The sequence below is a fragment of the Lepidochelys olivacea genome (assembly GCF_965140295.1).
Source record: "Lepidochelys olivacea isolate rLepOli2 genome assembly, chromosome: 14".
In the NCBI taxonomy this organism is placed as follows: domain Eukaryota; kingdom Metazoa; phylum Chordata; order Testudines; family Cheloniidae; genus Lepidochelys; species Lepidochelys olivacea.
This window is the reverse complement of record NC_140424.1, coordinates 13,364,391-13,389,222: the sequence shown is the minus strand read 5'-3', so window position 1 is coordinate 13,389,222 and position 24,832 is coordinate 13,364,391. Positions and strand designations below refer to the sequence as shown.

The 24,832-nt window shown below is 44.6% G+C and overlaps 1 protein-coding gene across 2 annotated transcripts in view; it reads left to right on the top strand.

Annotated features, from left to right (window-relative positions):
- The window catches only part of CACNA1G (calcium voltage-gated channel subunit alpha1 G), a gene marked incomplete at its 5' end in the record, with an annotated part of 157,634 nt that overhangs the window by 59,217 nt on the left and 73,585 nt on the right, over nt 1–24,832 (top strand). For both annotated transcript variants that reach the window (XM_084648139.1, XM_084648140.1), the window contains 8 exons: nt 10,623–10,774; nt 11,860–12,045; nt 12,923–13,037; nt 14,037–14,192; nt 18,938–19,006; nt 22,029–22,122; nt 23,167–23,351; nt 23,562–23,993. In XM_084648139.1, the coding sequence (XP_084504265.1) occupies nt 10,623–10,774; nt 11,860–12,045; nt 12,923–13,037; nt 14,037–14,192; nt 18,938–19,006; nt 22,029–22,122; nt 23,167–23,351; nt 23,562–23,993 (1,389 nt within the window). The remainder of the gene's footprint in view (nt 1–10,622; nt 10,775–11,859; nt 12,046–12,922; nt 13,038–14,036; nt 14,193–18,937; nt 19,007–22,028; nt 22,123–23,166; nt 23,352–23,561; nt 23,994–24,832) is intronic.

Here is a 24,832-nt window from a genome sequence, read left to right as displayed (position 1 = left end):
CTTAAGATCCAAGGGTCTGGGTCTGTAGTCACCTAGGCAAATTGGTGAGGCTTTTTACCAAACCTGGTCCAGGAAGTGGGGTGCAAGGTTTTGGGAAGTATTTTGGGGGGAAAGACGCGTCCAAACAGCTCTTCCCCAGTAACCAGTATTAGTTTGGTGGTGGTAGCGGCCAATCCAAGGACAAAGGGTGGAATATTTTGTACCTTGGGGAAGTTTGGACCTAAGCTGGTAAAGATAAGTTTAGGAGGTTTTTCATGCAGGTCCCCACATCTGTATCCTAGAGTTCAGAGTGGGGGAGGAACCTTGACATGGTGGCATAGTGGTGGGATTAACCTGAAATAATTTTGAGATCCAGTTGAGATTTTTTGAACTAGAAATACAGATTTTAAAAAGGAAATTTTTTTCCTTTGGAAGGGAAGTCCAGAAAGCAGCTGAAACTGAAAGCAGCTTGTTTTTTCTCTGTTTTGTGGCCAAGCAGAGACAAAAGGGGATTATCTTGTCAAGGTTCCTCCCCCACTCTGAACTCTAGGGTACAGATGTGGAGACCTGCATGAAAAACCTCCTAAGCTTATCTTTACCAGCTTAGGTCAAAACTTCCCCACGGTACAAAATATTCCACCCTTTGTCCTTGGATTGGCCGCTACCACCACCAAACTAATACTGGTTACTGGGGAAGAGCTGTTTGGACATGTCTTTCCCCCAAAAATACTTCCCAAAACCTTGCACCCCACTTCCTGGACAAGGTTTGGTAAAAAGCCTCACCAATTTGCCTAGGTGACTACAGACCCAGACCCTTGGATCTTAAGAACAATGAACAATCCTCCCAACCCTTGCACCCCCCCCTTTCCTGGGAAATGTTGGATAAAAAGCCTCACCAATTTGCATAGGTGACCACAGACCCAAACCCTTGGATCTGAGAACAATGAAAAAGCATTCAGTTTTCTTACAAGAAGACTTTTTTAATAAAAATAGAAGTAAATAGAAATAAAGAAATCCCCCCCTGTAAAATCAGGATGGTAGATATCTTACAGGGTAATTAGATTAAAAAACATAGAGAACCCCTCTAGGCAAAACCTTAAGTTACAAAAAAGATACACAGACAGAAATAGTTATTCTATTCAGCACAATTCTTTTCTCAGCCATTTAAAGAAATCATAATCTAACACATACCTAGCTAGATTACTTACTAAAAGTTCTAAGACTCCATTCCTGGTCTATCCCCGGCAGAAACCAGCATATAGACAGACACACAGACCCTTTGTTTCTCTCCCTCCTCCCAGCTTTTGAAAGTATCTTGTCTCCTCATTGGTCATTTTGGTCAGGTGCTAGCGAGGTTACCTTTAGCTTCTTAACCCTTTACAGGTGAGAGGAGCTTTCCCCTGGCCAGGAGGGATTTCAAAGGGGTTTACCCTTCCCTTTATATTTATGACACCTGGTAGCACCAGTCTCTGCCAGGTTAGTTTAATGAGGATAGATGAGAATAGGCTAGAGGGTTGCTGTACCCTTCCTCCTCACCACCCACATAGCATTGCACAGGGTGGGAACCTTCAGTGAGTTTAATGCTGTTGAACAATGCCAGATTGGCAGCTGAGAAGACCAGTGTCCACCCTAGCTACAAAGCTGGTGCAGCATGGGCAGCTGCAGTGGAAGCTTTCCCCGTGCTGATCTGCCAAAACTGCTTCAATCCGGAGCTCTAGGGGTGAAAAAGAGAGTTCACTCTCCAGGCCCAGCCAGGTCTTGGCCTGTAAGCTGAGTTGTCATCAAGAGGAACAAGTAAAGCTGGTGTCTTTTTAGCGACTTGGACACCTGTCCCCTAGGAACTCAACCAGTCCCCTTCTCCCCATGTGTATCATGCCTTAGCCATGCATCTGTTTTTTTCTCAAACTTGCGGCATGCGAGAATCTGGGAGACGACTTGATAGCAGTATAGATTGCGACATGGGATAAGACGGAAAAAAAAGCTCCCCCATTTGTGCATTAGCAGCTGTTCCAACGATTTGAAGGTCCTTTTATTTTACTCTGTGGCTCTTTGTCCTGTATCCTATTTTAAATCTGACTCTGATCCATATATTTCATCTGTCTTCACAGATATCAGAGAGCTCTCTAATGCAGTGGAGTCAAACCCAGTGGCCGGAGGAGAAATCTTGCATTTGTGTCTGAAAATTGTTGAGTGGGGCAGGGGCTATACAAGAAAAATCAAATATCTTTAAATGATGAGTCAGTGAAATGTTGTTGGTATTTCCTGAAAAATAGCTGAGGTTGTTCTTTTCTCTCTTTCTGTTGTATCTTTCCTTTGGAATCCTAGGTTGCCATGGTAATGATTTCAGAGAGATTTTATTCTGCAATGTTTCTAGCAGCTGAGCACTTTCCATCATCTTCTGGATGCACAATAGGCAGAATCAGTTGGATCAGAAAGGACCTTCTGGCAGATCATCCCCGTCCATCCCTTGCGTTGTGGCAGGACTGATTTTGTTATTGTTAGTGGGATAAGGGTAGAATCCTCTTTGGAGCTTTCTGGCCTTTGCTCAGATGCCCATGGAGGAAGGGAGGAGGCAGGTACTGGAGAGAAATATTGTTCAGACTGCATAATTCCTATCACTCTCATCTCATTGTCAACTGTAACTGGGAAATTAAAAGTAGCAAACTCCAGAGAATTTCACTAATCCTCAGATGTACCTACTGTATAGTCACTTGGCATTTAGTAGGGTAGCTTTCAAGTCAGCAAACAAATGCACTCCAACAAATAAGCGCATACATACCAAAGTGATGGGTACTACAGAAAACTCCAAGGATACGTCAACACAGCACAGTTAACCCAGGCTCTTACCCTGGTTTTAGCCCAGCCCCCACTACCATCCATGCAGAAAAACCTCTGGCTTGTGTTTTGAAGGCACTTTAAGCTGGGGCTACTTTATCCAGTGGGGAGTGTAGGTGAGAATGCGGGCTCTGCTTTAATGTTGGCTGGCACCTGCCCATTTGGAAGTGAAGATGTAGGGTACTGAGCCACTCGAGTGCTGACAGTCCTCCACTGTCCTTCCCATGCTTCCCCCCTCCCCGCAAGGACAAACAAGTTCTCCCACAATTGCTGGGGGAAAATCGTAGGGTGTCTCAGCACAAAGAATTATGGGACGTGCCCCCAGAAAAAACACAGACAATTGCAGAATTAGTGAGGACACAATAAGGTAGGGGGAGGGTTTGCAGTGAAGACACTCTCCCTTGGGATAGGCTTAGACCTGGGTGCCAGTCACTCAGCTTAGTAGTGCAAGGAGGCTACAAAGGGGACATGGAGAAAACACTGTGGATAGCAAAGGATGGGGATGTGCGGTGCAAACATAGCCTAAGCAACCCTTTAACTTGCCCTTAGCCAAGACAGATTAGAGATATCAAATGCCCAAGGTCACCCAGGAAATCTTTGGCAGAGCTGGGAGATTTTCTGAGCTCCAGTCCAGGGCCTTAACTACAAACCCATTCTTTCTTCCTACAGCCCATTCCCATCACACACACGGACAGTCACTCTCAGACATGTACCATGCCTCCCGTATTTTGCAAGACGAGCACACGGCCCTTGTGATGCTTCCCGGGAGTACTCAGGGTTGTGCAGGACCTTGCTACCACTTGCCCTTAGCACGAGCAAGTCTTGTCTTTGCCTGCCCTGGCTCAGCTCCCTGACTCCACCACCCTCAGGTAACACAAGCATTGCCTTCCAGGCCCCCGCAGGCCTTGCGCACACTGACCCCTGAATCCTCGGAGCGTCCCCCGGTGTGCTCAGCCTTCTCTCCGGTGAACACTCTCAGAGCTCTCAGATTCTCTACTCCCAAAGGAACAGCACACACCAGCATCCAAGATTCAACTCAGGATCACCGCTCCACTTAACACACAGAACTGAGATAGATCTAGCAGTGTATTTATAGTGAAAACAAGAATAAGTTAGTTATCAACAAACAGACATTCAAGTGATAGGAAGTAAGAATATTGGAAACAAATGGTTACGTATAAAATAAAACCATAGCCTCCTTTCTGGAGCCTAAACTTAATGCACAAGGCATTCACATGTCTTCTACAAGATAGATTGCTCCAAGTCCTTTTCCCAGGTTTCACCCAGGATGGTTGAAATCCCCCCTCTCACATGATTGAGGCAGCTTGTCTTCATAGACTGGAGGATTCCAGAGCATCTCTGATCTTTGATCTTCCCTTGAAAACAAGCCCCTTTTCCCTGCTTCTGACCCCAGCTGTTTACCTCTTCCTGTTTGTTTTCTTCTGTAGTCTCCACAAGCTCTTCATTGACATTTGACTCAATATGCTAATGGACGTCTGTTGTAAGATGCAAAGTACACAGTGGTCCACCAAAGAGATAAGTATGTCCCACCTCCTCTCGGGAGAAGTGTTTCAATGCATGCTACCTTTGAGTGACTTGCCTTTAACTACCGGCACAGAGAACATCATATTCACATAATTCCTCACATACTTTCCGTACATATATCTTGCAATCATTATGATGACCAGTGTGACTCACGCCTTCATTAGACACTTGACGTGACATTCTTTTGGTGAAGCCAGGGGATCCCTGTACCCCTGTGTTAACCCTGTGCTCGCTGCCAGTTGGGATCAAGCAGTCCTTGGGTCCCAGCCCTCTCTTCAGGAGGCCCCATCTTAGACTAACAATAACTGATCCAATCCAGAGAGATTGCTCCTGCCAAGATGAGATGTCTTTGAACTGCAAGGAGTGCTTTTGACTGCTTTTCTCTAGACTCTTCAGTCTAAGCTTGGGAGAGCCTGGCTTTGGATGTGTGACAGCAACAGCTCAAGTTTCACTTGTTCCTCTCCAGTTGCCCATGTTACTTGACTCCGTTGTGATTCTCACTAACTTGCACAGTTTGACATCTGTAAGCAGGGCTCAATACGCTTCTCCCGTGAGCAGCAAGAGAGGGTTCATCCCATCTGAATCATTCTGCTTATTGGGGGGGGAAAAAGAAATGAATTAATCTCTGTGAGTTCCAGACGCCATGTGCCCTGCAGAGATCTTTTCCCCCCCTCTCCCCACCCCAGACTCTGGGCTGATAAATTTGCAGTCTCCTAGAACAGGAGCCAGAGCAGCAGAAATCATTTTCTTACAGCCATAGTGGATGCCCTGAATGGCTCAATTCTTGACGGCGACAGTAAGATCTTATTGATGCTCTCAGATATTTTCCTCTGCAGGAGGCTTGAAAAACCTACATTTGATCATCCGCATGGCTTTTATGAGAGACACTGTGCTGTCTTTTCACATCATACATGCAGCCAGAGCGTGTCAACATACTGCTTGATACAAATGGACCATAGTGCACATGCAAACGCACCATTCCTAGCATTGGACGTATCCGGGACAGTCTCACAGACACTACAGCTATGTAGCCTGTAAGACTGGGTGCTCAGGAAACAGAATTTCATATTTACCAAAGCCTCCACTAAAATCTGGTCCACCGCATTTGAGATTTCATTTGAATCACACTTAGATCTCACTCTTTCAAGGTGCTTGTGGTTTAATCGTAGGGCGCTTTCCTTTTAATTAGTCGCTGCTGCCGCCGATGAGAGAATTAGCAAAATCTTCGATGAATGAAGAATCTCAATCTATGATAGATGCACTTTAATCTAATTGGTGGGCAAGTAGTATTGTGCTGCAGGTGAGGTTCATGTTTTGCACTGAGAATTAGCGTAAACCAAATAAATCTTGTGTTTTCCAAAATCAGCAGTTTCCCACAAAATTCAGGGCCCTCTCAGAGAAGTTGAAACAAACCCTCTTGTTTATGATGGTGAGGGGAAGAACAACTTGGTCTTGGATGTGTAACTCTCTTTCCTACTTCGCAACATATCCTAGCAACTGGTTCTTTGTCAGGAATCTTTGACTATCCCAGGCATATTATGTCAATATCTCTAAAGAGAGCACTTGACATGTTCACCATCAATTAAGGTATGTCTACATGGCAACTGGAGGTTTGGATTGCAGCACGTGAAGAGAGATCTCTACTAGCTTTAATCTAGCTAGTGTGAGTACCAATAGCAGTGAACCTACAGCATGAAAGACTTCAGCGCAAGCTAGCCACTCACGTAATTATTCAGGGTCCCAGGCAAGCTGGTACAGCCTACTCTGAAGTTCATGCTGCTGCAGCTCCCTGTGTTAGTTGTAGTGACCGAGGCACGGGCAGCTCACCCAGTAGTGTTCACTGGGCCAGGATCAAAGGCAAGAGTCTGGAGCAAGATGGGGCAAAAGACGAGGCCTGTAGCAATAGCAAGGCAGAGTCTGCATTGTTGCTTAGCTGGGTCCTTTGGGCAACTTCCTGGTTTAAATGGTTAATAGTTGATGTGTACCAATCAGGCAGCCACAGAGTTCTGTCACTCTGGCCTCTTTGACTGGCATTTCCTGCAGTACCTAGCCCTTAAACCACAATTTGAGGACTTCCATAGCTCAGACATAGGTGAGAGGTTTTTCGCAGGAGTGGTGGGTGAAATTCTGTGGCCTGCGTTGTGCAGGAGGTCAGACTAGATGATCGTAATGGTCCCTTCTGACCTAAATATCTATGAATCCAGTAATTGTTGGATGCTGCTCAGCTTGGCTCTCTGGGGGGTGATGTGGAGGCATCTGCCGCCTAGGATTATACAACGCTGGGTTCTAAATCCATAGATCTTTACATTGGTATTTGCACTCGCTAGATCAAAGCTAGCTCTGATGGGTCTATGTGTGCTCCGGTCATACCTCTGACAGCAGTGTAGACATATCCTAAGTCAGGAGAGTCTTCTGAAAGTCATATTTTTGTATGTCTCTCTTTGTGGAAACTGGACAGCTGAGACTAGTCAAACTGCCTATGGGGATTTGGACCCTCAACTGGGAATCTCAGGTCCAAATCCCCCTAGGCAGCTTTGATAGTCTCAGGCCACGTGTACTTTGGTAAACAAAGATATGGTGAATATGGTGCTCATGAAAGGAAGGCTGAATGGAAAGCACTACAGACTGAATATGGGTGGTTTTTCCTTGAGAGTTGTTATGTGGACTCTGTTCATGTCGAGAGCCATGGGAGAGCCATGACGGGATTCAGAGGAAGAGGAAATGGATGGATTTTATTTTTCCTCAGGCGTTGTTTGATGAAAGCAAAGGATAAACCCTCTGCCATAGCATAGATGCTGGTATGAGGGATACCAGGCTCCCAGCATCTGCACTGCCCATCCTTGTCTCTACCACCCTCCCCGCCCCAGCTCTGAAAGTGCTTGGAGTTAGAGGATACGGAGAGCCCACTAATGAGTGGCGCAGGCTACAGGGTGACATCTTTGCTCTTTGTAATGCAGGAAGCAGGTTATTTTCAAATCTCACATCTAATGGCTTTCCTGCCAGATAAACAACATAAGCCGCCTGTAGTCCCCACTTCAGCTCCCAGAGCACCTCTCTGGCTCCAGAATGATTTTCCCACAGCTTGAACTCCAGCCAGAGCAGTGACACCAATTACAGATTTTTGTCACCTTAGGATGTTGCTTTCTGAGATGATTTACAACAGCATGTGTCAGGTGAAGCCCTTCTGAGCGGGGGCTGATTATTAACAATGCTTTCCGGTCCTTCTGTCAATGAGTGGGGAGACTGGCTGATTCCCGCTGACAGGTCCCTGTACTTCTCTCTCATCTTACCAGGGTTAAAGCTACTGCAGGGCACTTGTAAACAAAGAACCAGTGTCCGGGATGTGTTGGGATTAGACATCTCCTGGATCAGGTGCCTTTAATGGCTTGCTTTATGCACATCTCTCATGTGGGGAGTGCAGCCTCAGCTGTCTGCCTCTGTTTACCTAGCTGTTGCTTTTAAGAGAGCAATCAGGCTTGAATGGGACGTCAAAGAACCTAAGGGAGTTAGGTGCCCAGCTCCCATTGAATTTCAGTGGGAGTTTGAAGCCTAAATCCCTAAGCTCTTTGGGAAATCCCAGCCATAAAATCTACTAGCAGGTCTGCCTTTAGTTCATGGTGTGACCTGGGGTAATCAGTTGGCCTCTCTCTGTATTAGTTTCTCCATCTGTAAAATGAGGATGGTACCTGTACCCTTAGCAGATAGAAGGCGCCAGTTGAGTGCAAAGTATTATTACTTTTTTGTAATTAATCTTAGATCACCTCTTTGACTGTCTGCATTTTTTAATGTTTCTTCCTGCCTCCTCCAGGAGTGGATAGCTTGGCAATGGGAGAGGGAGCCGGGTTCTAGCCTGGTTCATGACAGTCAGCAGAGTTCACTGGGGTCTCATTGAAGGGCCAGATTTTTCCCTCAGTTATACATGGGCAACCCTGTTCGGCAGACACACTGTAACATGTTTTTCATGGCCAAAGGATTGCACAAGTGTAGTTGATGGCAGACTGTGGCCTATAGGCTCCAAATTACTGGCGGTGATGCATGAGGAGGAAAGATTCCAAGAGCACGTTTCCTTGCATAGTGAAATAGCTGCCATAATGAAAATAACAGCACAGGCTGTCTCTGAGCCTCTGCAGTTGTGAATGAGTTGGCAGTTTTCATGACACGTGCAGGCTTTTGAAATTGTCCTGCGGTGGCGCTTGACATACAAGTTCTCGGCCGATTTATGATTGTGTGTGTGTTCCAGGACATCTATCATTTTAAACCAAGAGTGTGTTTAATAGCGTGAGTTAAAGCAGTTTTATTTTAACTTAAGATCAGCAAGAAAAGTAATGTCAAACTCTAGCCCCAGGGTTTAGTTACTGATGAGAGTGACACAACAAGCTGTGAATCGATAAATAACCCTTTGTTTTCTTTCCCTCTGGTTTGTCTTCAGCACATTTAAATCTTTTGCCTTCCATCCCTTTTGTTCTTGAAAAAGTAAATATTTTCTGAGATCCGGCCTCTTTCGTGGGCTGAGTGCTGTTGATGTCACGAAGGGAATCAAAAGCACTTTGAAATGGCTGAGGGATCTGAAGTGCCCAAACAATATCTGCTAAGCACACCCAGTAATTCCCTTCCATAACATTTTTTTTTTTTTTTTTTTGGACACAGCCATTTTCCCAATCACTAGATAGGGATTTAACTTTGTTATAACAAACTCCTGCCATTGTCGGTGCAAGTCCGGAGGGATTACATTCTGATGTCAGAACAATTTTGGTCCAAGTTTACAGAGTAAATATTATGCCAGGAGGGCGGAAGGCAAAGTGAAATATAAGATTCAGCGTACGTCTGTGGAGATTTAGACATCGAGAAACAAAGATAGAGAATTCAGTGCAAAAAATGGCTTTGTCGGTCTAATCTGTGTATTTATAAAGCACCCATTCACTGTGGTATCTTGGTGCACTGAGACACAAATGATTGCAAGTGACCACATTCTGTGTAAAGCTACGGTGATGTCCTTGAACCACCCCTGTTCCTGTCTTGCATGGTTTCAGAAAAGTGGGAACTCTTGTATTTATAGCCCTGCAGCACATACTACAGTGGCACCAGGTCACAGATTAAATTGCCAGCTAATTTTAGGATATTCCTCTTCTTATTTTGTCAGTTGTAAAGTTGCTTTGCTTAAATTTTACATGCTTAGATACTTTGCTGATTGGGACCTAACTCAGGAGAATGAGAGTCAGAGCTGAGCTCCCAGGTTCTATTTCTAGCCCTGCTATAGAGTCACTGTGTGACCTTAGATAATTCACTCTTTGTGCCTCCATTTACTCTTCTGTAATGTGTTTATCATAATTGGGGCCTAGCTCACATGGATATCAAGAGGCTTAATTAGTGTTTGTAAAGTGCTTTGAGATCCCCGGGTGAAAGGCACTAGAGAAGCTCAAAGTATTATACGCAGGCCTGGTAGCCCCACCTATTATTAAGGTTTCCTGATCCTTCCCATTATAAGACCCTGTTGCCAGTTGCTTGTATCTTTGCCTAATTCTGTTTAGAGAGTAGGTGCAGAGTAAGATTTTCAAAAGTGTCTAATGATTTTGGGGTACCTCCATTTTTAGGTTCTCAATTTGAGACACCTTAAAGCTATATCCTATTGAGGGTGCTCAGCACTTTCTGGAAGTCAGGTTCCTTTGAGGCATCTCAAGTTAGGAACCTACAATCACTAATGACTTTTGAAAATCTTAGCTTTAGTCTTTATGTAAGATTAAGATACCTAGTAAATTAAAGAATAGACCCATAATTGATGGGTATGAGAAAACACTCTGGTTTGCCCCTCTGTATTGGATAATCTGTGTGTGAGTTACAGATAATGCTCAATTTCTCTGTTGGACAGTGTTACAACTGTCTCCTCCTGTTACAGTATCAATCAATCAAATGCACATGGTCTACTAAGGACTGTTGCACCAGCAAGAATGACTATGGTTGATGGCATCACACCAGGCATCAAAGTGGTGACACTGTAGTTAATGTGGAGTTAATGGGTGGATTTACCTCTATAATCTATAATAAGTGCTATATCTTACACTGTCGTTGGAGTTTTTCCATCTGCTATCTTGCTCTTTTACTCAGCTATAAATTACACTTTTAGTGACATGCACTTTACATTACTATTTGCATCCTCCTGTAATTGGCCCTGGTCTATTTTGTGGTCTAAATCTGAGCACCTCTAGAGAGTAGATTTGTATCATGTAACTACTTCCCCCCCCCTTTTTTTTTGTTCTTAATCGCAGCCTGAGGAACTCACCAATGCCCTGGAGATCAGCAATATCGTCTTCACAAGCCTCTTTGCCCTGGAGATGCTGCTGAAAGTCCTCGTGTATGGTCCATTTGGCTACATCAAAAATCCATACAACATTTTTGATGGGATCATTGTAGTGATCAGGTACAAGCATGGTGTTCTGCTTACAAGGGTTTCTCTTAACTGGACAGTTGAATTAAAACAGAGGATAATGGATAGAATGGCCTTTCTGGGTCACTTAGGCCCCTGTGCTCCTGTGTTAGCTTTTGTACCCCATATTGTTGTTTCTCCATAAATTCTCTACTCTTTTGAAAACTCTCTGTAGCAACCCACCTTGTTCCTGTCTTTGGTAGTTTATTATATACACAGCTATCCTTAGTATATTGGCCCTTGGCCAAAGTTTTCCGTGTGCCCAGCCATGATTTTTTGTGATACCTCATTCAGAGCCTTATTTAATAGCATTTGTCCTTTCAGCTCCCTCATATCTATGCCTATTTCTGAGTTCCTCTTTCATATTCCTCCCCCGCACCTCAAAGTATACACACCCCGTCTCTCTGACTTCTGTGCATCATTAATATCATGAATTTGAATCCTTGGATCATATTTTCACCATCTGTAAGAACCATAATGGACCATCACTGGTTCCCTCTGCAGTGTTGATTAATTTGCTGCGACATATTTTATACCATCTACAGTATATTATCAAACATACCTATAGACAAATGACCGCCCACACCCCTACATGCCATGGCTTGCTTTGTGGGTTTTTGGTTGCTTGGTTTCGATTTTGTTTGTTTTTCTAGAGAGAGCCCTAAACAACAAATCCTGGATCCAAACACCTCCAGATATTGGGGAAGTTTAGACCCGAAATAGCTTTAGCTGACAAATGTCTTGTTGGGTTTTTGTGCCTACTGGGCACATGCGGACACTGTAATTGTGCATGCAGATGCACTCAGTGATTTACAGGCATGTTTTTGGCATGCTCTAATGGGACTCCACTCTTTGCAAATCTGACACTAATTCAGGTATCAGAAGGCACTGTCCATACAGACCTTCCTGACAGGCTCCCTACTTCACAGCCCTGTTTTCTCTGAGCTTCACCAGCTTGGAGAGCAGATCTTTCCTTTCACTTCTCTCTGTCTTTCTCTCGTTGCTGTCTACATGCATTTATGTTCAGTGCTTCCTTTTCCACACTAAGGCCCACACTGTAAATCTCTTTTCTTCCTTAGTGTCTGGGAGATAGTGGGACAGCAAGGTGGGGGCCTGTCAGTTCTGCGGACGTTCCGTCTGATGCGAGTCCTGAAGCTGGTCCGCTTCATGCCTGCCCTCCAGCGCCAGCTAGTGGTCCTTATGAAGACCATGGACAATGTGGCCACCTTCTGCATGTTACTGATGCTTTTCATCTTCATCTTTAGGTGAGTATGTGGCAAAGACTCTGATTTCCTTTCATGCCCTGCCCTGGCTCTGTACTTTAAGTTTCTGGTCCAGGGACTACACGAGAATGTGAAGAGAATCCATAGGTTTCATGATTGCTCACAAAAGTAAATAACTCTGACTGTGGTCTCTTGAAGTGAACTGCTGAATGAGAAGCACAGTAGCCTCCATAACGGGTATGGGCACTGCAGATTAGCCCCTGGCTGGAATCTTGCAATTCTTGCCAAATGTCATGTCTGTGTTTGTGAGGGTGTTCTCAAGGGAGATCCCTTCTGTTGGGTGATTCCTCCATGGGCATCACCCCAAGGCAGCAAGCATATGACATCACGTTCCTGCTACTGTCCAGAGAGCAAGCCAGAAGCCTTAACCAAAACACTGTCTTTCAAAGGGCAGAGAAGGGAATGTGCCTAGAATAAACCCAACCAAGTCACTCTCATTCACACATGGTTCTTTTATCCCCTTTGCATCATTTCTTTGCCTTTTCTCTCTGTGCAAAAGGTTTGGGATTGGATCCACTTGAGATTCAAGCAGCCCAGAACTTTGGGGGTGTTGGAAATCCAAACCCAGGTGCAGATATTGAAAATGACTCCGATCTTTCTAATAAGTCAAACCTGCTTGAAATCCTACCCCGGATGAGCCTGTCCCTAATATACAGGGGTAAGGCTGGCCTTGCCCAAGATATACTAATGGGAGAGTTGGCAGGAAGCAAATTAAGGCTCTCTTTCTTCCATGGAGGGAAGTTTTGCTCCCAATATCTGTTTGCTAGGCAGACAGTATCCTGAGACACAGAGGTCCACCACTTTATGCTGCTCTCTTAACATCATCTTCAACCCTGTCTTGCCTTCTTCTTGTGCTCAGTATCCTGGGGATGCATCTCTTTGGCTGTAAGTTTGCTTCAGAGCGAGATGGAGACACCCTGCCAGACAGGAAGAACTTTGACTCCTTGCTGTGGGCCATTGTCACTGTTTTCCAGGTACAACAGCAAGAACTCCTTACCAAGCACACACTTTGGGTCTGTAAGGGGTGTGGGGGGGGGGAGGTGGAAGAGTTTAGGTTTGCTTTCCACAATGCCCTACAGAGCTCAATAAAACTAATAGCTGCGGGGGAGAGAAACCAAAATGTATCAATGCGGGTGGGGAGGTGGAAACGTTTTCTGATGATACAAGACAATAAATGGAGATCGGATGAAAGGGGAACTCCAGGAGATGCCAAAAGCTGCAGAAGAGAAGGCTCTTGCAGGAGCAGTGGTAAGATTGTGAGGCGTGACAGAGGGGTAATTAGTATGAGTAAAAGGACAGGTCTGCGAGCAAGGCTGACACAAGTCCAGTGAGAGCTTCAAAGCAAGACAGCCAGCCTGGATTCTCCATAGTGAGGAGAATCTGCTTTATGGCAATAATTCATACTGTGTAATGTATTGCTGTTGGCAAATCTGGACTGTGTATTCCAAGTCTTAGGTGGATCTTCATCTGTCTTTACAGAGAGAACAAAATGCCAGTGCATGCTACATGGCAGTCATTTAAAGCTCTGTATGGACCTTGATATAAACTGGAGTTCCATGCACAGAGTTAGGGCAGCTTGCGGCCCTTGGGGTTAGCGTGTGGGGAAGGGGGGGGGGAGGGCGGGGAATCAGGTGCTATCCCTGCCTTTTCTGTGATTCATTGGGTGACCTGAGCTAAGTAACAATCCTTCTGTGCCCATCTGGAACGTGAGTGCACTTCTCTCCCTTACAGGGCTGTTGAGAAGCAGCAATTTTACAGCATTAGTATTACATATTACCAGCGTGCTGGTTTCCCCAAGAGTAGGGTGTTCGCCTGTTTTAAGGCTGAAGACCTACAGCTCTGCCAACCTGGAGCATAAGTAAGAGCATGTAGGAAAGATGAGTGTCCCTAGTCAATAACCCAAACACTGGGTTACTAGTGAATGTTGGACTGTTGTGATGTCCCTTCTTGCTCACGGTGTCCCTTCTCTATAGATCCTGACTCAAGAAGACTGGAACAAGGTCCTCTACAACGGCATGGCATCTACCTCTTCCTGGGCTGCTCTCTACTTCATCGCCCTCATGACGTTTGGGAATTACGTTCTCTTCAATCTATTGGTGGCCATCCTGGTGGAAGGTTTCCAGACTGAGGTAAAACCTTTTGGAGACTCCCCTCTTTATCTCTTTGTTTCCAGAGCGAGGGAGGGTCTAGAACCAACATCCACCTGGAATTTAGATTTACAAAAGGGAAACTGATTAACTTAAATAGAGAGGGGGGGGAGAAAAAATTAGCTCTTATTTTTTCTGTTTCTGAGCTAGGACCAAGTGCAATAAACCAGGCTGTTTAACTGAGCTTAAATGAAAAGCTATGTTAGCATTAATATAATTGCAAGGATTCAGCTGTGAGTCAGTCAGTGCTGATGGAATAAAATGCTCTAAGAATGTCTTTGAAAGGGCTTCATTGTGTTTGGGAGTCAGATTAAAAGCCATCCCTGTAAAGTTATGCAGGCTGGTGAGATTAGTGACATTATTATCTCTTTGGATGGTCTGTGTTGTGGATCTCTTCCTGCTTGCTGCTCAGTGACACTTTAGCACATTTTTACACTTCATTGTTCCTAGGCTGTCAATTGAGTCTCAGGGCTGGGAGCCTCTGTTAAATATCCTCTACCTTCCATAAGTATCTATGGGAAGTCAGCAAAGAGGTCTTAGATCTGAATTGAACTTGACCCCTGTGTCTTTCTAACTATGCAGTTCATGGTGAATGAATATATAACAGACTCCCTGAAACTAGCAGACAACCAGGGCTGCCTATGACCCAGGTCTCTACAGGCTAACAGAAGCAAAAAAAATAAAATAAAATAAAAATGTTCATGAAGAAGGAGAAGAGAGAACTTTACACTTTGCAGAAGGGCTTAGATAAGGAAGTACAAGCCAGCACTATTCATCAGTATCTAGTAGTACGGGCTGTAATTTAGAGCGATGTCTCAGCTGATGGATACGTGTGTTGAGGAAATAATAAACATTAAAGTTTGTCAGCTCCCTGTGCCATAATAATCCATCACACCATAACTAGCTATTTATACAACCTGATTGTTTTGATATTTTCCAAGTGCCGTTTAAGGGGATAATTTGTTATATAGTTCTGGAATGAGGCTGTAGGTATGTGTGTTGTCATTCACACTGGGTTAGTGTGTTGTTTTGAATTGCCTATTATTATATCCATCTCTCTCTGGAAGTTGTCTGCTCTGTTATGGAAAATGGAGTTAAGGTCACTGTCATGTTCTTCTGAACAAAAGATTTCTTTTCAGGAGGTGGCATGTACTTTGCCTAAGTAAAAGTAAGCACGGGTAAAAAAAACCAAAAAAACCCAACAACTTGTCCTCTTGTGCAGTGATGTCTGACTTGAAACTCAACCTCTCTCTGGTCAGCCTTGTTCACGGATTCTAGAACGGCCACCTGATTGAAATATCACTTGCTGCAACTACCAGTAAAGAAAAGGACCTAACTTTTTTAAAACAGCATAACAGCATTTCACTGAGAGTGCAAATCCAGTTGTTTTTTGAGGAAATTAGTTTGCCTCTAGACATTGGAATGGAGGGATCAGATTCTGATCTTAAAACCACTACTGTAAATCCGGAGTGACTCCATTAAAGATGGGAGTTACGCCTGATTTAGGCCCCAATTCCGGAAAGCACTAACACACATGCTTAACTTGAAGTCAATGGTATGTATACACATACCTAAAGTTAAGCATGTGCTTAAGCGCATCCCTTAATCAGAGTCTTGCACTGATGTAACTGAGGCCAAAACCTGGCCTCGGGTCTTAGTTCCAAATTCTGATATCTGTTAAGTTTGTGTCATTCCTATTCATTGATACTGATGAAGTTACTCCAGATTTACACCAGTGTCACTTATGATTGGAATTTGGCCCTTTTGTGTCTCAGACTTTTGTAATATATGGTCATCTCCCCCTTCCTCATGTGAATGGTAAGACGTTCGCTGTAGTCTTCTCGTAAAATGAAATCTTGTGTACAAACCTCAGTTCAACAGCAGTTTTTCTTAGGCAGGCAGGTAGGTAGAGTGGATTTTTGCTGGATATGGTGAGACAGATCCTCAGCTGGTGTAAACCGGCATTACTCTATTGACTTCAGTAGAGCTACATCTCCTTACATCAGCTGAGGATCTGCTCCTGACCATTTTATTCAGCTTTACAACCAAAAATGTTTCCATTTCTTGCTACCACGCATACCAGGGGGCCATCTCCTAAGTGAAATTAGATGAGATCATCTCCTGTTGAAAATAACACCAAGCTTTTCTCTCAGGTGATCATTCCTGGGTCCTTGACCCTCTATTCCTGGTAATTTGTTTTTTTTTTATTTCATTGTCCTTCAGATTTCTTCACAGAGTGTGTTGCTCCTGCCTTTATCTCTCCAATCCTTGAGTGCCTTTCCTCCAGCTGCAAACACCTTGTTAATGTTAGTGCATGCCTTTGCAGGCCTTTTGGTTGCTAAGCAGCAGATGTACATATGTGGTTAAGAAAGAAAAAGAACCCATTCCAAACTTTCAACAGAGATCCCTGTATTTCGTTGTAACCTGGCTATTGCACGCAAAGGGCACACACAGGATTTTCTGCAGCCTGTGGTTTCTTTAATGTACATTCTGTGAATTACTTAGATTCAGAATTTGTGCCTGAAACCACAGCAGCTCTAAGGTGTGAAAGATGAGCTGTGTGACTCCATTTGATAGAGTTGCTAACACGATATTACTTGAGTGAACTATCCAGTCTCTGCCCTGGGGATTTATCTCTGAAACAAACAATGACTCCTGGTAAGAGAGCTTTTTGTCAGACATAAAGCTTCTCTCCTGAGGGACTTCATGATAATGTTATCTCTGAAGCATATTCTTCCATTGGTAATCCTCTCAATTTCATGTTCCCTTTGGTTTCTTTTCTTGTCTCTGGCAATCCTCAGTTGCTAGTTTGTCTCATCTCCCTTCTTTGTGTCTGTTGTTCTTTAATTCCACCTTTCCCATCACAAGGCAACCAAGGTTCAGTGAGGACGGGGTAGTGTATGAATGCAGAACACTTGCGTGCTTTATACATTAACAAAGATAAAAACCCAGAGTCTGTGGTGTAGTACCAGACCATGGCTAAACAGTCTGAGACAACAGAACCTTGACTTCTCCTGGGACTCAAACAGAAGAAAACAATCAATTTTCACTCATCAATTATTTAGATTTTGTACTGTATTTTTGTCACGTCCTTTACTTTTTACACTCTAGTCAGTTTCATTGGGATTATCCTTATGAAGGATAATTGTGTGTTTAATCTTTTGCTGGGTTATTCATGTGTCTTTTTATTAGAATCAAATTTGATAATACTTTAAATTATATGTACAATATATGCTTGGAAAGACATTGCTATCCCTGTTTGGATCCAAATTTTAACTTACTGTTCTTAAATATTGTTCTAATGTATAGAGGGATGCAAAATCCAGTACCTCATTGCCAAGAAATTAGCCCAGTTGTCATAGCAAGTGCTGTGCAAATAATGGATTTTTCAATTCATTGGCAATTTCAAAAAATCAGGGAAAAATTGTTTTGGGTTCAACAGAAATAACATTTTTTTGAATTGTTTGGTGAATCAAAAAATAAAAAAAATGTTTTGGGTCAAATAAACCTTGTGCTTAGATTGAGATTTCTTTCCCTTTTTAAAATTAAAGGTAATTTTGAAATAAAAAGTAATTTCAAAAGGAAAAGTCAAAATGTTTTGTTTAGAAAATGTTGAAACAAAACATTTTGCTTTTTAAAAAAATTAGGGTTTGGGTTTTTTTTATTTGACTGAAACAATTTCACCAAAACCTACAGAATATACACAACATTGGTTTGGTTTTTTTGGTTGACCTGAATCTGCATTTTTCATAGCAAAATGTTGATTGAAAAATTTTACTCAGCTCATAACCTGCGCCAAGATCTCAGTGTGATAGGTGAGAGAGACACCAAAAATAATATACAAACTCCTCTTACTGCCTCTGTAATGTGCAGCTGAATTTAAAAATGCTTTCCCAAAGCTGCACGTGTCTCCAAACATGCTTGAATATGCTGAGAAGTAAACACAAGTCTGTCAAGTCAACTTTCCGTATGGAAGGGCAAATGCAAAGAGGAGTACTGATAAGTGTTTTCCAAGTGGAAAAGGATAAAGTAGGTACGAAAATGTTGTTTTTGAGGTATTGGGGGCCCAATCCTAGAGTCATTACTCAGACACAACCCACAGGGCCTGATCCAAAACCCACTGAAGTCAATAGATCAAGTGCCCACTGATTTCAATGAGATTTGATTGGGCCCAGTCAGAGTAACAACATATCTAATCTATAAAAGTTTCTGATGGCTTCCCTGGAACTAGCTATTTCATTTGGCTTTAACAGGATCAGTATTATATGTTAATTAAAAACATGCATTGCTGCCTAATGACAGCATAATAAATACAGATCTCATTTTGCAGCCACAAAAAACCTGAGCATACATGGTTTTAATAATCTGATGGTATTTCATTAACGTGAACAGCTCTCACGTTGGAGCTAAATCAAATACTCCTTTTGAAACACTTATTTTAAAGGTAAGGATGATCTCTTCTAAGGGCTGCGCTATCTTTCATCCTTTCCTTGCACTGAACAAAGTCAGCCGCATCTGACTAGTCCAGTGTGTTGTGACCTATTCTGCTTTTTAATCTTGGTATGAAATTGTCGCTGATGGGTACACATTACCCTTCTCTACCCTTTTTTCTTTTTACTTTGCTTCCTTTTCTCTTTCTCTCTCTCTCTTTTTGATCCACTCTCAATTTTGATGCTGAAATTGTAAAAAAATCAACCCCTCGCCCCCTTCCCCCATTTTTACTTCAGGAAATCACCAAGCGAGAAGACGCGAGTGGGCAGTTAAGCTGTATTCAGCTGCCTGTCGACTCGTCGGTGGTACGTAAGAACTCAGCATGAACCCACCCAAATGCGCCGTTTGGTAGTTGTCTCTCTCTGTGGTGACTGCTCACACACCATGACGCTGTTCTCATTGTAGTAGCTGTCGTTCCTTTTGTCGTCATTGTCAAGCAAGCCTTGATTTTAAGTCTCTTTCTTCTTTGTGGAGTCAGACAGGTCAACACAGACTCCCCAGTATCACCTGAAACTGTTCTGGCTTCCTGCATCTTTTCTGTACAGGCCTCGATGCCTCTTTTAACCCCCCTCCCCTTCCGCCTGCCCCTTGTAAACCCGAGGCATGGATGATGCTGTTTCCCAGGCATGCTTATCAAACACCTCCCTGATCACGCACGCTGCTCCCTGCTTCCGGACAAAACCTCACCCACCTCATGCACGTCTGCCCCAGCCCCTCTAGCTGCATGTGGCGGAGTGGCGAGAACTGCCAAAGACTGAAAGGACCTAGAATCAAGGCTGTCTGTGGACACTTGTGTGTCAGAGCGCTGTGCTCTGGAGAAGTCAATATTAGCATTGAGGCAGCTGCGGTAGTCACTGGTGGAAGAAATGCTCTAGCTCCACCAGGCATTTATGGGCTGGATGCTGGAATCGCTGGGTGACATTCTCTGGCCTGTGTTATGCAAGAGGTCAGGTTAGATGATCATAATGGTCCCTTCTGGCCTTAAAATTTGTGAAACTATGAAACCGAGCACAAACCAAACCCTGTCTCCCCTGCCCTTTACCCACCTGACCCTTCCCTTCTCATGCATCTTTTCTTTTTCACTTCTTTTCTGTCCTGGAAGCTCTGGCTTTTACTTTAGCACAAAGGCACTTTCTAGTGTGTTCAGGTACATTCTGCCCTCTTTCGTACATGCTGATATAGCCACTGTGCCATATGGTCCATCTCAACGTTCTCTCATATTTCAAAGGGATTTTAACTCCATGTTCTCTCATAAACCCTTTTCCATCCAGAAAGGCAAACTGGGAGCAAAAGAACAGGTAATGACCACGAGGCCCTGCGGTGAGATGCTTGCCTGCAGCCGCACTTAATATATCACACGCTGTATTAAAGGGGGTGATGATATATTCTGTTACAGCTAGAGTGGGATGCTTCAAAATGATGGGGTTTGGTGCTGTGGGGACGGAAGTTTGCAATCCCCGCATGGTCCTGCTCCTCCTTATTAATGTGCATCTCTTACCGCACCCGAGAGTGCACCCCTTGTCAGTGACAGAATATTTGAGGAACACAAATTAAGTAATGAAACCTATTTGCATTACTCATTAGTTTTTAATGACCCATTAAGGAGAAATGAAGTGGCAGGCTTTCTGGGAGAGAATATTTGAAGTCCACATTCCAATAAAGAGGCAGAGAATTTAAAAATTCATCTAAATTCAAGCCAATGTTAATTTAATATTCCTTCTTGAAAGTGGCAGTCCTGGCCCTTTAAAGTACTACCGGCCTTGCAGGGTGAGTTTCCTCAAGTAACAGGGTGATCCTGCAGGACAGGAAGAAATTTTAAAAGGCAAGGGCTTCCTTTCACGCTCTCTGTTTTTGTGATGACACTTCTCTGAGAGAGTCCATGGTGTGATTGGAGAAAACATAACTGTTAGGCTGAACCAAAGAAAGGGTGTTTTCCTTTGAGAATGTGGGCCCAACCCTGGACTCTTTAGTCAAACAAAACTCCCATTGAGTTTCTAGGTGGGCTTTGCCTGAGTAAGGAGCGCAGGCCTGGGTCTTGTATTGAATGTTATCTCCTTCAGTCTGCCACTCTAGCACTTTCCTAGCTGGAGCCTTTTAAAATCAAACATGTACCCAAGCACCAAACTTCATTAGGGTGGACCAGGGTTAGTGGTGCAGCTTAGTCTTCACTGTAGGTGCTGGGTTCTCTTGTGCACCTAGATTCTCCTAGAGCTAAAGTAAGATTCTGCTTGGCTTCTTTCTTGTCATTGCATTTCCACTCTTCCCCCTTCCCCTCCCCAAGATACATCATACTAAGGGAGGGGGCCATTTTGCCAGAATAATGGTTTCAGCAGTAAGTCACCCCCCTTCAGGTGGAAATAATTCTGGCAAGCTCCATTCCTGGCTGATGTATTGCGATTATACCACACCCTAAGTATTTTTCCTCAGTGCCAATGGACAGAATCAAAAAGGGCTGAGCTGGGAAGGCTTTGATTCGGTCTGTGTCAGATGTGGGCATTGTCTGAGCTAGGCATTGGCAGAGCACAATAAGCAATGGAAGCCTTGAGCAATGGTAAATTTTTTAACACACCATTCAAGGGGGACTCGAGTTGGTTTCCTGGATAGGTTTCTGATGACAGACCAAGATCAAAAGGAGAAACCCCTCGTCAACTCCTGACATTCTAAATTGTACAACAGGACACAACCCCCCCTAAATAAATAGGATGGTTATACCACTTAGTATTGGGTGAAATGGACACCTTGGGGAAGCCTAATTCGCTGTTTTGCGTTGTCTCCCTTTGGAATCTGCTCTATTACATACCAAGTGCTCTTATGGCACTTTATGTAACTTTTCAGAGACAGACCCCAGTTATCTGCTGAAACCTACAGTCCACTGTTTATCCCACTTGCTGAAGTTTGGATTATTTCCTCTAAGCTTCACTGGAAAGAGCTGTGTTCAGTGCTTGTATGTAAACAGTTCTAATCCCATCCCTGGATTAATGGTCAAGGACAAGGAGGGTCAGTTTTTCATCCAAAGAACATTCATCAGGTTTATGTCCTTTCCCTAGTGTCTGCCCAGTGTGCAACTCCAGCAGAGGAGGTCAAGTGGTTGTCTTCTGACCCCAGCCCTTGGCTGCTTTTCGGGTAGCTCTGCCTGTTGGGAGTATAGTTAACAGTATGTGGTATAAATATGTGCATGCCTCATTGTGTGGAAGGTGATGTCCCATTGTGGTACTAATTTCAGTAGATCAGTAGGTATGTTTTTGGAGATGGGACCCATTGTTCAGAAGGCATTTCCATACCCATAGCCAATTATCCTGGTTGCTAAGCTGCTCTGTTTTGCTCTAGGGAGATGCTTCTAAGTCTGATTCTGAGGGGGATCTTTTCCCTCATAGCCTGGAAGAAGAGGGTGGACTTAAGAAAAACTTGTCAAACCCAGCCTGTAAGTAACCACACTGGAAATTAGTCCTTCTAGGCAACCTCACTTGATAGGAGACACAACGTGTCCAAAGGAGGAAAGCCCTTCTTGGGGAAGTGTTTAAGCAGTATCTCGGGCCATTGCAGACTCTGTCAAGGTATAACTGATTTTAAATATGAGTCATGGAACATGACACAAAGGCAAATACATGTAATGGTGTTAGTCCGTTATCTCCCAGTAAAGCCCAAGAACCAGCCCATATACTATGGATATGGGGTTTATAACTGGGGAAGGAAACAGCAGGGAGCTGCTGTCTGTAGTTCGCACTTTGACAGGCAGCAGAGCTGTGATGCACTAATGCTTGGAGAGCGGGCACAGGGAATGGTCAGGGTGGGCTTTGCTGGGAGACATATTTATTGTCCACGAGGTAGAAGATTTGGGGAGGTCGGAAGAGGAGAAACTGGGGGCATCGAAGCTCAGGGGGAAAGAGGGAGAGTGTGGGGCCGCAGAGCACCCTCAGCAGTGTTGTAGGACTTCAGTTGAAAGAATGTGGAGGAAGGAGTACAGAAGGGGAAGAGAACTGGGGAAGAAGAGCATAGGGAGAGGAAGCAGGGAAAGAGCTTACAGGAAGAGAGAGTGGGACATTGTGGGGAGCAAAGCGTGGGGGGAGACGAAAGAAATTAATGGAAGGGGGAAGTTGGGGAGGCATGGTTGGCAGATTGCTGGCGCTCCTGAAGCAGCAGATGACAAATCAATGTCTGTTCTTGGCTGCTGATCTTGTAAACAAGTTTATTTGAGCCCCTGTGCCATTCAATTTCTGGTTTTAAAACAAAAACCCAACCTCCCACTCACTCATTAAAAATCTCCTTTGTCCCATTAATTGAAGACTTCTTTCCTTTTTGTGAAATTGTGTTATTGGCCCATGTTCTGATTAGAGCTGGCTCCTTTAGGGCCATCGCGTCCTTTGTCACCCTGATTTTGGATGCAACCTGAAGGGTGATGGAGAATGATGGTTTATTGAATGTTCCTAGAGCTGCAGTATCTTTAAAAACTCCTTGTTACTTCCAGTGATGGTACTGAGCGACCTCCCGGAGCTGAAGAAGAGCCTGACCCCACCCCTTATCATCCACACAGCTGCCACCCCAATGCCAATGCCAAAAAGTGCCATGTTTGGAGATGCAGCTCAGGGCTATGAATCTCGCAGGGCCAGCAGTGTCTCCATGGATCCCAATGCCTATGAACTCAAATCACCGGTATGCAGCTCATCTTCTTGATCACCCTTTGTGGCTGCTTTGTTTCTGTTTGGTTTGTGCGGCTGTTTCCAGCTGTGTGGGCTCTGTCTGTCTAGGTGTTTATACTGCGCTCGCTGCCTTGGTATTTCTAGGCCTGTCCATTGGGAACAAGCATGAGATGGTGGCATTGATGCTGGGTTGACTCTCTTCATGTTCTTGTCCCTTCCTCAGTCCAGCATACAGAGCTCCCCCCATAGCCCTTGGAGCGCAGCCAGCAGCTGGAATAGTCGCAGGTCAAGCTGGAACAGCCTGGGGCGGGCTCCCAGCCTGAAACGTCGGAGCCAGAGTGGGGAGCGCAAATCCCTCTTGTCTGGGAATGGAAAGGAGAGTTCAGAGGAAGGGGAAAGCTCAGACGAGGAGAGGTCCAGCCGGACTGGGAGCGTTAATGGCTCTTTACCTCACCGCATGGCGTCGCTGGAAACTAAAGGCTCGTTCGATCTCCAAGATACCTTGCAGGTGCCTTCCCTGTACCGAACCAGCAGCATGCACAGCAGCCGGACCGCTGCATCAGAGCATCAAGACTGCAATGGGAAAACCTCCCCGGGAGTCTTGTTACATCAGCTCCCTTTGGACGACGATGACGGTGATGATGAAGGCAACCTGGTAAGACAAATCAACAGCCAGTGGCTGCTGAAGCTTCTTGGCTTTCCTGTGTTTAACTGACACCCATTCCCTTAGCAGAACAACGCTGCTGAGCGTCGGGCAATAGTCCACTGCAGCTGGGTGCATCTCTCCTGCTCTCTAGCAGCAGACTTAGGAACACCATGTAAATCCCGCATAAAAGCCACAGGGGGGTGCATGGGTTATGAAAGCCCACCTCCTGCATGCTGCTGAACAGCTGACCACCGGCGGGCAGGAGGCGCTGGAGGGGAGGTGGAGGAGCTGATCAATGGGGCTGCCAGTGGGTGCTGAACACCCACTATTTTGTTTTCTGTGGGTGCTCCAGCCCCGGAGAACCCACGGAGTCAGAGCCTATGTTCCTTCCCCTGGAGGTTTCTCCACCTAGGTTCCACTGCAGCCCTGGCTGGAACACACATTTTCCACTCCTCCTGTTCCACAAGAAACCTCCACCCATTATCAGCCTGGACAGACACAAGCGCCCATTCTGGATGCATAACCTGTGTCCCTCGAAGGGACTGACCCCCCGTGACCTATCAATTTGCAGCGGGTGGTGTGGGGGACGGTGGTGTCAGGGAGGGTGAAGGTTACAAAATGAGACGTGGGCTTTGCAGCAGGAGGTACAATAGAATGGCTTTGAATGGAGCCCCAGATGATCTTAGCTCTTGGACCTGAGCGTGGTGCCCGTTCTGTTCTTAGTGCTTTAGATGTACTTTGTAGGAGATCATGCAAAGCTGTTCTTTGATGTTTTTCCCAACTTTTCTGTTTCTCCCTCTCCCCCTCCCCCTTGCAACTTTTGCTTTCAGTTTTGGGTTAGAAAGAGT